General features: G+C 40.7%; 1 protein-coding gene across 1 annotated transcript; it reads left to right on the forward strand.

Annotated features, from left to right (window-relative positions):
- The first annotated feature begins 1,752 nt into the window (after positions 1-1,752).
- On the forward strand, positions 1,753-10,980 carry LOC143439571 (interstitial collagenase B). Its single transcript, XM_076925920.1, has 10 exons — positions 1,753-1,851; positions 2,473-2,714; positions 2,808-2,956; positions 3,155-3,280; positions 4,565-4,723; positions 4,825-4,939; positions 8,181-8,314; positions 9,947-10,109; positions 10,607-10,710; positions 10,880-10,980. Exons 1-10 carry the CDS (start codon positions 1,753-1,755, stop codon positions 10,978-10,980), a joined length of 1,392 nt encoding a protein of 463 aa, XP_076782035.1.
- The last annotated feature ends 1,631 nt before the right edge of the window (positions 10,981-12,611 follow it).

Genomic DNA, 12,611 nt, shown 5'->3' on the forward strand with positions numbered 1-12,611 from the left:
GATGCTGTAGTTAAGTGAAGAGAGGAAATGAGTGCTTTCAAATCAATCCAACCATCCAAATCTATCGAAGCATTATTTATGGAAAAGGTATTGTTGGTTTCTCCATGAGGACAGACGTCCACAAATGGAATTAGTCCTGAGAACCCAGACCTTGGTGCCATGACAAAGATGGGAGTGACACCATGGGGAGCTGACCATGTGGAGGAGGTCAGTGCTGCCCAGTGCTATATAGGGTAGAGCCCCTTTCAGGAGAGAAGGGATAGCCTAGAGACAGATCCCCCTTGTCTCATTAATGGGGATGCAGATGCCATGAGTCAGCACCCACTTCAATTGTATGTGAAACATGAGTGTTTAAATGCACCTTTCAGTACACAGTGATCCATGTAATTGCTATGCAAGAGAGGTTCTGAGAGACCTACTCAATGCATGAACATATAAGTGCATGCATGTGTGTGTGTGTCTGTCTCTGTGTGTCTCTTTGTGTGTGTGTGTGTTTCTGTGTGTTTGTCTTTTTGTGTGTGTGTGTGTGTGTGTGTGTGTGTGTGTGTGTTTGTGTGTATGTGTGTGGTATTAACACATGTCACCTACCTACAGTGAGCAAAGAATCACACTTGGTCTCTTGCTACCCTGTCTTACTTGATAAATTTAAACAAATTTCAGAGATGGAGACTTTTTCTTTCATGATGCTGATAAGCAGAGTCTATGTATGTCTGCATATTTTCTTTCCCAGATTAGATGAGAATTCTTCTTGGCCAGGTTTTCATAGCCTAAACCTGGATAAAGATAAAAAAGAGGCCATGGTACTGTTGCAATATTGTGTTCATAGTTCTTGAAAGTCAAATGGAGATCTCAGAAACCCAGTAAATTCTGCATTGCTTAGAGTTTCAACAGTGTGGGCACTGAACATAGCCTGTCACTCAGGTCAGTGATCCACCATCAGGCCTAGAAACAAAGTATGTACAGACAGCTGGAGAACTGAGTAGCAAAATCTGCTTAGTATAAGGACCACAGAGGACTGTAGGGCTGGCTCAACTGAGGAGGGGCTGGCTGTGCAAGGGAAGAGGAAGTTGAGTTTGATGCCAGAACTCATGTGAAACAGTGAGACCTGCTGGTATGTGTTTGTAATCCTAGCACTGGGAATGTGTGACCTGCTGGGTGACTCCAGAACAATGGGAGACCTTTTCCAAATATAAAATGGATGGCTGATGAGGAAGATCCACCAAGGCCATCTTCTGGCCTAAAGTATGCACACACACAAGCATGTGAATGTACACACACACACATCATACACTTACTTCAGCACCCCTCACATCTCTCATAACACATTTCTCTGTATACTTTCCACACATTGCACACAAACATCTACACACACACACACACACACACACACAAACACTCACATATCCTTGGGCTTTGCTGTCTCTATGGATTTATAGGCCAGAATCTTTTTCAAATATAATGGATATGAGTCATAGAAAACAATAATTTAAATGCTGAAGACCATCTCTTTCACACGTGCTACTAGATATAATCCTGGGATTGTTGCACCAAACTAATCTAACTCATCTGCTAGGGTCAAGGAGTCTGATTCCTTCCCTGCTACTGAAGAGGTTGTTGTCAACCATGAGTCAGACAGCCTCTGGCTTTCTAGAAGTAGAAGAAGTTGCTATATAAAGAAGGAAGTTCCTGGATAGGAGTTGGAGCAGGCAGGAAGGAGGCCACTGGTGATCTTGCCCAGAGAAAAGCTTCGTCATGCATAGCCTTCCTTTGCTGTTGCTTCTCTGGGGTAGCAGCTCATACAGTCTCCCTGTGTTTCAGGACGGACGCCGGCAAAATGTGGAGACAGCCTGGGTAAATGAATACTACATTACACATGTAGTCTTCAGTTTGCATCTTTCTATTATAGCATGGTGGTATTTACCTAAGGATTTCTGTCTAAGAGAAATTTTGGAAATGTGTTTGCTAGAAATATGACCTTCTCAAAATGTTTATAGTCAAATCTAGGTACCTCGTTCTGATTGGGGAATAGAGGACACATTCAAGGATGGGCAACTCCCTCTATAAATATGGATTTGTAACAGAGTGCAAACCTGTCCTACAAATCTTGTTCTAGCACAAACATTGCACTTTTCAGTAGTTAATGCTGGGTGAACCTCTGCTCTAAAATAATTAATGAGGGTGGGAAAGCCTAATCAAAGCTTGAAAAGTGTTCCTCTATTTTGGCTAAAATGTCAGGCTGTCATTTTTAAAATATGAGAGCCGTTTTTCTTTTCAGTGTTTCAATGACTGAATATTCATCTCTTCCTATTTATGTTCATGAGTGTGTGTGCGCCATGTGTGCATCCATCACAGGTGGAGGCCCACAGAATCTTCAGATCCCCTGAGTCTGTGCTCTCTGCCAGCAGTGAGTGCTCTTAACTGCTGAACCATCTCTCCAGACTCTAGTGGTTCATTAATGTTATATTTTATTAGAAATACCTGGAAAAGTACTACAACCTGGGCAAAGACATGCAAGCTAAAAACGTGAACGCAAAGGAGGTCATGGCTGAAAAGCTGAGGGAAATGCAGCAGTTATTTGGGCTGAAAGTGACTGGAAATTCAGATCCTGAAACCCTAAGAGCCATGAGGAAGCCCAGGTGTGGGGTGCCTGATGTGGCCCCATATGCCATTACTCACAACAATCCTCGTTGGACCAAAACACATCTGACTTACAGGTAACTAGATGGGGCATCAAAATGGGGGCATAACTACCCCACTGGAACAGAAGGAAACAAGATTCACTGTGTCTCCATCTTATTTTTTCTTAGCATTTTAAACTACACACCATATTTGCCAAGAGCAGTTGTGGAAGATGCCATTGAGAGAGCCTTTAGAGTCTGGAGTGATGTGACACCACTAACGTTCGAAAGGGTCTTTGATGAGGAAGGAGATATTGTGTTCTCCTTCCACAGAGGAGGTAAACTCTTCAACCTCACATTGCCTTTCAATCTCCCCTGCTTTGCAGGAAGAGTTCTTTGTTGAACAACATTATTCATTTTCTGGGGTTGAGGTGGACAATATCACATTGGATGGAAGTCCATTGACTGCCCAATAACACTGAGTTAACCAACATGAGAAATTTATGAGTCTTTTGTTGAATTTTCATTTCTTGCAGACCATGGTGACAGCAAACCATTTGATGGATCTATATATCACTTTGCTCATGCTTTTCTGCCAGGCCCAGGTTTGGGGGGCAATGTTCATTATGATCTTGATCAGAAGTGGACGGACAACAATGAGAGTAAGTTCACTGACATTGCTTCTCGCAGTTCACCTGGTCCTTACTAGGTCCTTTCAGGGTTGGTTTATTTAATGGACAGAGTGTGTTAATGGAAACAGAGAATCTATCACCACTCAAAGAATTAGGAGTACATTGAGAAGCATGGGACAGGAGTATTTTCTAATTGCATTTTATCTTCCTGGTGTCAAACAGTTCACTCTGAAACTTCTTTGTGCTATATCCTCTGCATAAACGCTATGGTTCTTTACCTTGAGATGTTCATGGGGTGCCTAACAGTGAGAGTTGGTGTGTCTCTGCCTCTTTTGTGGTTGCTCAGGAGCTTTTTGTTCCTACTAGGTTTCCTCATCAAGCTGTGATGTGAGGGTTTGTACCTTGTCTCACTGCATCTTGTGCTGTATTCTGTTTATATCACTGGGGAACTTGTTTTCTGAAGGGAAAAAGGGAGGTGAGGGAGAAGCTGAGAGGAGTGGAGGGAGGGTAGGTTTCAATCATGATATATTTTATGAAAGAAGAATATAAATATAAGATAGAAAAAAAGAAAATACTGAGGGGTGGTGAGATGTGACATCTGAAATCCTCATTTTGATTTTCAGAACCCATTTGGTGGCAGTAAACTCTGTTCTAATTCTTTAAGTTGTTCTCTCTCTTCTACACAGGCATCCTCACTACATGTTGTGCTAGCAAGGATAGGTGTGAGCATACACACATGCTTACATGTGCATGTGTGTGCATGCACATATGAACAAACACAGATACAGTGAAAAAAAGAAAATAACACATTTTCTTTTCAAAAGAAAGAAAATGTTGAATGCCAATGTCATACTTGTGGACCCAGAATTATCTTTCAGAAATGATGCAATAAAACTTAACAAATTTGATATTAAACTTGGAAGACTGAATGATAAGAATGTTTTTTTGTACTTTAGAAATTTCACACACTGCGTGTCCATCAGCTTTGTAAATAAGAAGTACTAACTGTTAGCAGATCTTCATTGCTCCTCTGAGAAGGAACTTGTCCCAGCTCAGAGTTAACATGGACTCATCTGAGCTGGACCTTAAGTCAGTGAGAGCTCAATTACACAATATAATCCCAGAGTGTAGGCTTGACTATACCTCTTTATTATTAATAAATGCAGACTTCCACCATCAGGAAAAGACTGCATATACATATGTGTAGTTCAAAATGTGACTAAGAAGATGTGAACATTTACCCTGGAAGATTGTTTCCTTAATAATACCTCAAACCCATTTTTAATAATTAGATGGAACTCTTTGTCCTTCCAGATTTCAACTTGTTCTATGTTACGGCTCATGAACTGGGCCACTCCCTTGGACTCTCCCATTCTAATGATGAGGAGGCACTAATGTTCCCCAGCTACACATGGGGCAATAAAGACTTTGTGCTAAACCAGGACGATATTAATCGCATCCAGGCTTTATATGGTAAGTGAACCATTCTTAGCTGCATACTCATAGGCAGTTTCAACCTCAAGGTGGCCTTTCAGAACCATGGAAACTAACTCCAGCTCTCTTCTATTCTTTAGGACCTTCACCAAACCCCATCCAGCCAACAGGTTCAACACCAAATCCATGTAATAGTGGTCTAACCTTTGATGCTATGACTACATATCGAGGGGATGTAATATTCTTTAAAGACAGGTAAGATCCTTGTGTTTTCCTGGGCTATTTATTCACTATTGTAGGCCTCAAATATGGCTCATATGTTAATTGTAAAGTATGTAGTAGCAAATGCTTTCCTCTCTCTCTCTCTCTCTCTCTCTCTCTCTCTCTCTCTTTCTCTCTCTCTCTGTCTCTCTGTCTCTCTCTTCATCTTTACAATTTATAATGATTCTGGTTTTCCACATGGATTAGGTCAACTGGTTTAGAGACAGCAAAACTGTAGGAAAACCTAAAAATAGAGTATCATTTTATAGATCTGTAAAAAAAAAAAAAAAAAAAAAAAAAAAGTTCCTCTGAAAAAGAGAGTTCCTCTGAGAACAGAAGTTCATGGCTAGTATAGGAGATATTAGTGCCCTGCTCCCAATTTGGAGTTCTTTTCAGAATGTCAATCTGTGTGTTGATGGATGGTACTTGACCAAGAGAAGTGAGTCTTTTTAAGATCTATTTTCTGAACAATATATCCATTCAAGTCTTTTACTCTCGAAGGGTTTCTCTGCCCTTTAGAGGCTCAGGGAAGAGGAGGAAAGAAGCCATTGCTGGAAGAGTTGAGTCCTTAGCTCCTCCCCCAGACAGAGAAGAGCAGCCAGGGTGCTGTGCATTACCTTCTCAGAGGAGGGAAGTAAAATTCCCTGTCAGTGTGTGGACCTGAAAGTGTGCCGGTCCCCTTCCACGGAAGGACCACACTGTGTCCACACCACAGGAATTTCTAAAGGTCCAGGAAACATAGTAACATGCCTGACGCTCCCCACTGAAAAGTGAGCATAGCATAGGAACGCCACAGCCCTGGCTGGCTATGCTGTGGCTGCATCTACATCCACATCCAGATATTGGCTGCAAGTGCTTTCTAGGATCTTCTTTACTGCTTATGAGAGTGAAAGATAAGGTTGAATCCTGCATGATGGGAAGTTCTGAAACATAGCCTTAAAGGAAATCTCAAGGGCTGGGAATGTGGCTTAGTAGGTAAACCATGCACAAAGAACTGGGTTTGATCTGAAGCATCAAATTAAACTGTAAGGCTATCCTTTGCAGTTTCTAGTTGAGTCACAGGGTTATTCAATTCCATCTTGATTTCAGCTTGAGTTCTTTAAGATTTCAGTCAACTTTATGTTCATGTTTTCCTGGGTAGCACTCAGGTGTTTATACTCTTTAAGCTCCCTTTCCTTCATTTAATTGAGCTGTTACTTTGTATCTTCTTTAAATCCCTTTTATTCTTTGATGAAGTTTATGATTGTTCTTTTAAAGTCTGTACTTTAGGGTCATCAATAAATTCTCACTAGCAAACATTTCTATAGGAGTGGTGGGTTTTGAAGAGAAAATAATGGTTTGAGCTTTCATTTCTATTGTTAGTATGTTTTCAATGAGATCTGGGGATGTAGACATCTTTCGATAGTTCTAAACCTAATATGGTAGAGGATGGAGGAGAATGTGTGAATGGGTTGGACCTAGAGGTTATATGGTTGTGGGGAGCCAACAGAAGGCCACTATCATCCTTGCAGCCATCTTGAGCCATATACCCTGACAAGAGACTTGATTACAACAGCCTACAACAGCTGAGCACACTCTGATAACATCTTGTTTTAGATACCCAGGATTTTCCCTTGGGTGTGTGAGACTTAATGTGTATGACTTTAAGGGTGTGGCTTAGAGATCAGATTAAGAGACAAGGCCTAAGGGCAGGACTTAAAGTTGTGGCTTAGAAGTGAGACATATAAAAGGTGAGAGGCAGACAGAAGAGATTATTATTAAGTATTAGGCATTGGACAGTAGGCATTAGACACACAAGACTTGGAAAGAGAAATAGGAATTAGACACTTGTACTTGGAAGAGTACTTGGATGAGACTGGAGACTTGGAATTAGAAACTTGGAACTTGGAGGCACTAGGGACTAGGAACTAGGGACTAGGAACTCAAGACTTGGGTCTTGGACTAGGAAGAAAGACAAGAATAAACAGGATTGAATCACACTTTGTCTGGACTCCATTCCTCACGTCCGTCTTCCCTCTCTCGTTTGCTGAACCTGAACTCGCAGACCTGAGCAGCTTGGGGCAGAGCAGGCTCTAACAATTTAGCCCCCAAGGCTTTAGGCAGTGCGGGTTCCAACATTGACAGAGTGGTCCGTGACATTTTGCCCCCCAAATGTGGGATAGTGCAGTTCTAAATATTTTTGGGGCCCAATGTAGGGCAGAGAGGTCTTCGACATATGAGCTTGGGTAATAAGTACTTAAGACACTGGGCTGATAGACAGGATGTGACTCTTGGTCTAAGGGTGTAGTATTGGTGTAGGTCTGGTTGGGTAGAAAGGATGCGGTCTGTGGCTTGGAGATTGGTAGATAGAGTTGTCTGAAAATTTGTTGTTCAGGCCGGGGTGGCCAGAATAATCTGGGATGCTGGATATGGGACCAAGGCTAGATCTGAGAGGTTGGAGAGAATCAGGGAGACTTACTGGGCTAGACCCTGGTAAAGGATTTGGAAGATCTGGCTGGATATGGAGAGGTTGGATGTGGCATAGAGGGCCTGTGGTGATAGCCTCATAAATTATCTTAAAAATTATACCCCCTATAATGAATTTAATCTTTCCTGGGTTTGGGTATCCACAGGAGTATCCACGTACCCTCACATACTCAGAGATAATGACCTTCACTAAATACAGGGTATTGGCACAGGATGCTGCATTGCAGTTGGTCACATGGCACAGCCTGCTCCTCATGGCTCACTAAAGCTGACCATGTATTTTGACAGTTTATGGGAATTGCTTGTGAATCACAGCCAATATACAAGTTAAATTAGATTGTACTAGAACCACCAGTAATAGAAATAAAGCATTGCTTTGCCATCGTCTTCACTGGAGCACTGACGGTACTGGAGTTAGCTGATAGTACTGAGCCTCAAATGCCCAGCTTCATGCATGCCAGGCCAGCACTTCACCGCTCTGCTCTAGCCCACTCCTATTCACAATACCTTTACTCTTTATATTCTTGAGTTTGGTTAAATCTGTGTGTCCAAATAATCGGCATCCCGTGTGCTGTGTTACTACCAGTCTCACAATTTGCCACAGCATGAGTATTTCCATCAAGAAACAAGCACGTCAAGCAGAAGCCATGCCAGATCCCTCCTTCAGGGAGACAGCGCACATTAGCTCACAGGAGCGCTCCAGTGAGAAGAAGCTGGAGACTGACGGGAGACCCATTGACAGCCGCACTTTCTCTTCTTTTTGAGCCAGGTTCTACTTTCGGGTAATCAGCTTCCTGCCAGAACCTTTGATCAATCCGATAGATCTTATCTGGCCAAATCTGCCAGGTAAATTTGACGCTGCTTATGAAGCTAGTATGGTAGATGAACTGCGCTTTTTCAAAGGTAACGTTTCTAATTGTTTCTCTTTGTATTTATAAACTAAATGTTCATTCAGCTTAGAAGTTAGCTAACAGGGTATTAGCTACATTCACTACAGAGATTTCTGAATGTTCAAGCTTCCCCAAGTAGGTTCATGGGAGCCCACCAGCTTAGTTAAAAGTGATAGTGCATATTCAACATCATTTTTATTTAAACGAAAAGGAGTTCTAATTATTTAGACTTGTCTAAAATTTTGCAAACAATTACTGTGTTTTAAACTTCCTCCATATGCTTGGGGGTGGGGGGGCTCAGAAATAAAATTGAGTGTCATGAGCCAAGTCTACAAAATCTGACACAGAAAAATTTTGTGCATGCAATTTCACAGACCCCTTGTGTATGTGTTCCCAGTACCCTTGTGCTGATGACATCCTGCCTTGAAAAACAAACTCTCAAGAAACATACTCTCAAGTCTCACTGTGACATTTATTCAAGAATCTAAATCTTAGTAAGTTTTTCAGGCAACATCATTCAAAGATTATTAATATATGAAAAACTCTAAGTCACTATGAATTAAATTCAATGAGTCTAGTGGGATTTATTGAGATCAAAGAGCCTAGTCTGTCACATTTTGAAGACCATGTCAGATACATTTTTTGTAAAATGGAAGCCTTTGGTCTAGTACAGACAAACATTGAGACACTTGATACTATAACACCCTTCAAACAAAAATGTGAATGTAGTTCAGACTGGCAGAATACTTTGCAACAGTACCTCTACTTCATTATGTGGAATTAAATAGAAATTTACATACACAGCATTTCAGAGCACCATTTTATGTGAGTTTAAAATAAGCATGTTTGTGAACTAGAGTTTTCTTAGCTTAAAAACAAACAGGTGAGTTTCCTGTGATATACAGCTTAGGGACTGTAGACAGGTGAGTTTCCTGTGATATACAGCTTAGGGACTGTAGACAGGTGAGTTTCCTGTGATATACAGCTTAGGGACTGTAGACAGGTGAGTTTCCTGTGATATACAGCTTAGGGACTGTAGACAGGTGAGTTTCCTGTGATATACAGCTTAGGGACTGTAGACAGGTGAGTTTCCTGTGATATACAGCTTAGGGACTATAGACAGACGGGCTCTTGAATCTGCAGGCATTTACACATCTACCTTGTAGGATGCTGTTGAAATTTGTTACTACAGAAGCAGACTAGAAATTATAGTTATTTGAAGGTCTAGCTCTGGAAAGGAACTTCAACTGCAGTGGAGGAGGGGAACAGGAGATAGTTTTCAATGCACGTTACAGATTAGAATGTCCTGGGAAGAAAAGAATATCTCATATAAACCAGGCTTGGCAACTCATGCCTCTGATCCTAACAGGCTAAGGCAGGAGGATTGCTGTTAATTATATAGTGGATTCTAGACCAAACTAGGTTGTAGGGTAAGTTCTTTGTCTCAAAACCACAACAACCAAACAAACAAGTGGCACACTCATTTAATTGCTTTGAGATTGGATCGTGATATCAACATTTAACAGAGAAGACACCAAGACCTTCCCACCAAGGTTGCTGTCTGTTCCTAGGGTACTGTTCCTAGCTTGTAAAGCTTAGCTGAAAATGTAGACAAGGAGGTTCATCTGTGGCTTTTGATTGGCAGGAAATAAAGTCTGGGCTGTTCGAGAAAAAAGTGTACTGAGAGGATTCCCCAGAGACATCCACAGCTTCTTTGGTTTTCCTAGCGACGTGACACACATTGATGCAGCTGTTTGTGAGGAAAAAACTGGAAAAACATATTTCTTTGTTGACCACATGTACTGGAGGTAAAGACTAAAATATGAGTAACGTTAGGGTGCCAGTTGTTTCCATACAAAAAAATCTTTAAATGAATTTCAAAAGGCATTGTCAAACTTCCTTTTATATGAATGGCTGTAGCCTTTAAGCGTCCATTAGTCTGTGGAGCAACAAGCACCACAAGGTGCTTGTAAGGGAATCCAATGAGCCTGTCTTGCTATTCTGTGTTATGGAAAGGTGGGGGAGTAAGAACAATCAGCTTCTTGAGCTACTTTCACCCAAATAACCCTGATTCATAAACCATTTTACCTTAAGAGAACATCAGTGTGGTTCATTGGATTTTAGAAGGACTTTATACATAGTTTGGTATAGCCAACATTCTATATTTCCTCACCTGATTCTCTCCTTTCCAATGTTAAGAATTAAAAATTTCTATGCCATCCATACTCTTGTATTTTCTTAAATATTTTAAGCAGTCGTCATGGTTGGTCAAAGATGCTGATACGTCTAACAATTTTATTATCAGGTATGATGAAAATACCCGGTCCATGGATCCAGGTTATCCTAGATTAACAGCAGAAGACTTCCCTGGAATTAATGATAAAGTTGATGATGTTTTCCAAAAAGGCGGTAAGAATATAAATACATTTTCTCTATTTTGTCACAATATTAAAAATAATAGCATTGCTATTTAGACAGCAAATGTAATATATAAATATTTATATATCACTCAGAATTGAGTTCTGAAAACTACACATATTATATAATAATATAATAAATATCTTTTTAAATTTTTCAGGTAACTTCTATTTCTTTCACCAATCAATTCAACACAGATTTAACCTCCACACAAGAAGAATTGATGATTCTGGTGATTCTCGTACCTGGTTCAACTGCTAAAATATATGCAACCCATAACCAAGTTAATAAAAATACATATTCCATGATTTATTTATTTATTTATTTATTTATTTATTTATTTTGGTTTTTAGAGACTGTGTAGCCCTGGCTGTCCTGGAACTCACTCTGTAGACCAGTCTGACCTCGAACTCAGAAATTTGCCTGCCTCTGCCTCGCAAGTGCTGGGATTAAAGGCGTGTACCACAACTGCCCGGCCATATTGAATGATCTTAAAGATCTTTTTCTGAAGACTGAAATCTTCTTATATTTTATTTACCTTTCAGAATTTCTGATACAGAGAATGTATTCTGATACAGAGAAAGTACAAATTAATTATATTTTATAAACTTTCTCAATACATAGTTGTTGCGGCCCAAGCTACCCCATGTTTGGGGGCCAAAGTGTTGCGGACCACTCTATCAATGTTGGACCCGCACTGCCAAAAGCCTTGGGGGATACGTTGTTAGAGCCCACACTGCCCCAAGAAGCTACACTCTGTAGGTGGGGTTTCAGCAAGAGAGAGAGTGAGGATAGACTCGAAGAATGGAGACCAGACAGAGTATGATTCAATCCCATTTATTCTTCAGTCTCTCTTCTTCTCTCCAAGTCCCTTGTTCCAAGTCTCTAGTTCCTAATCCCTAGTGCCTCCAAGTTCCAAGTTACTTCTTCTAGTTCCTAGACTCAAGTACAAGTGTCTAATTCCTAGTTGTCTGTCTCGAGTCTCAAGTGCCAACTCCGAGTGCCTAATACTTACTAATAATTCTTCCGAGTTCTCTAGTGCAAGTGTCTTCTACCTCATAATTTCTTCTGTCTGCCTCCTGCCTTTTATATGTCTCACTTCTAAGCTACCCCTTTAAGTCACGCCTTTAAGTCATGCCCTTAGGTCTTGTCTCTAAATCTGATCTCTAAGTCATGCCCATAAGTCACACATCTTTAAGTCTCACACACCCAAGGGAAAATCCTGGGTATCTAAAACAAGATGCTATCAGAGTGTGCTCAGCTGTTGTAGGCTATTGTAATCAAGTGTCTTGTCAGGGTATATGGTTCAAGATGGCTGCAAGGATGATAGTTGCCTTCTGTTGACTCCCCACATATAGTATAATATTTTTGAACTAAAACAGTTTGGTTCCACAACTGACACAAGAAGTTCACGTTATGGTTGAAGAGTCCCTGAAGAAGGGCATTTGTACAGTGGATGACTCTCACTGTAATCCTAGGCATCTCCTTTGGAGAGAGCAGGGTCAACAGAGAAGCTCTTCCCAGAGTGAATGTGGCTCTGAACACAGGAACAGGGACTCAAGAGGAAACACATTGCTGCTTTGGTTGTGGTGTTTAAGACAGGATCTTACAACCCAGTGGACTCGGGACTCTTCTACCTCTTATTCCCACATGCTGGCATTCGGTAATGCCTATTGTGCCCAGCTAAGAGACATTTCCTGTCCAAAAGTATTTGATACTTAAATAAAGCCACTCCTGTCTTTAATGTTTTATAAGATCTCTATTTCATTATGTTATTTTTTTATTGTAAAGCCTATAAGTGGTATTTTACATTTACAAGGAAAAAAAAAACAGTATAAAAATTTTTCATGAGTAAATGAGTCTATCCAAAACTTTGAATTTTCTACAATTCT

Source organism: Arvicanthis niloticus, chromosome 27 (assembly GCF_011762505.2).
Source record: "Arvicanthis niloticus isolate mArvNil1 chromosome 27, mArvNil1.pat.X, whole genome shotgun sequence".
Lineage (NCBI taxonomy): Eukaryota > Metazoa > Chordata > Mammalia > Rodentia > Muridae > Arvicanthis > Arvicanthis niloticus.

What these genes read in the sequence shown, in the direction of transcription:
- LOC143439571 (XM_076925920.1), top strand. Translation starts at nt 1,753, where the DNA reads ATGCATAGCCTTCCTTTGCTGTTGCTTCTCTGGGGTAGCAGCTCATAC. An exon ending in GTGGACGGACAACAATGAGA is followed by an intron (nt 3,281 to 4,564) that starts GTAAGTTCACTG and finishes TTGTCCTTCCAG; the next exon opens with ATTTCAACTTGTTCTATGTT. An exon ending in GTAATATTCTTTAAAGACAG is followed by an intron (nt 4,940 to 8,180) that starts GTAAGATCCTTG and finishes TTTTTGAGCCAG; the next exon opens with GTTCTACTTTCGGGTAATCA.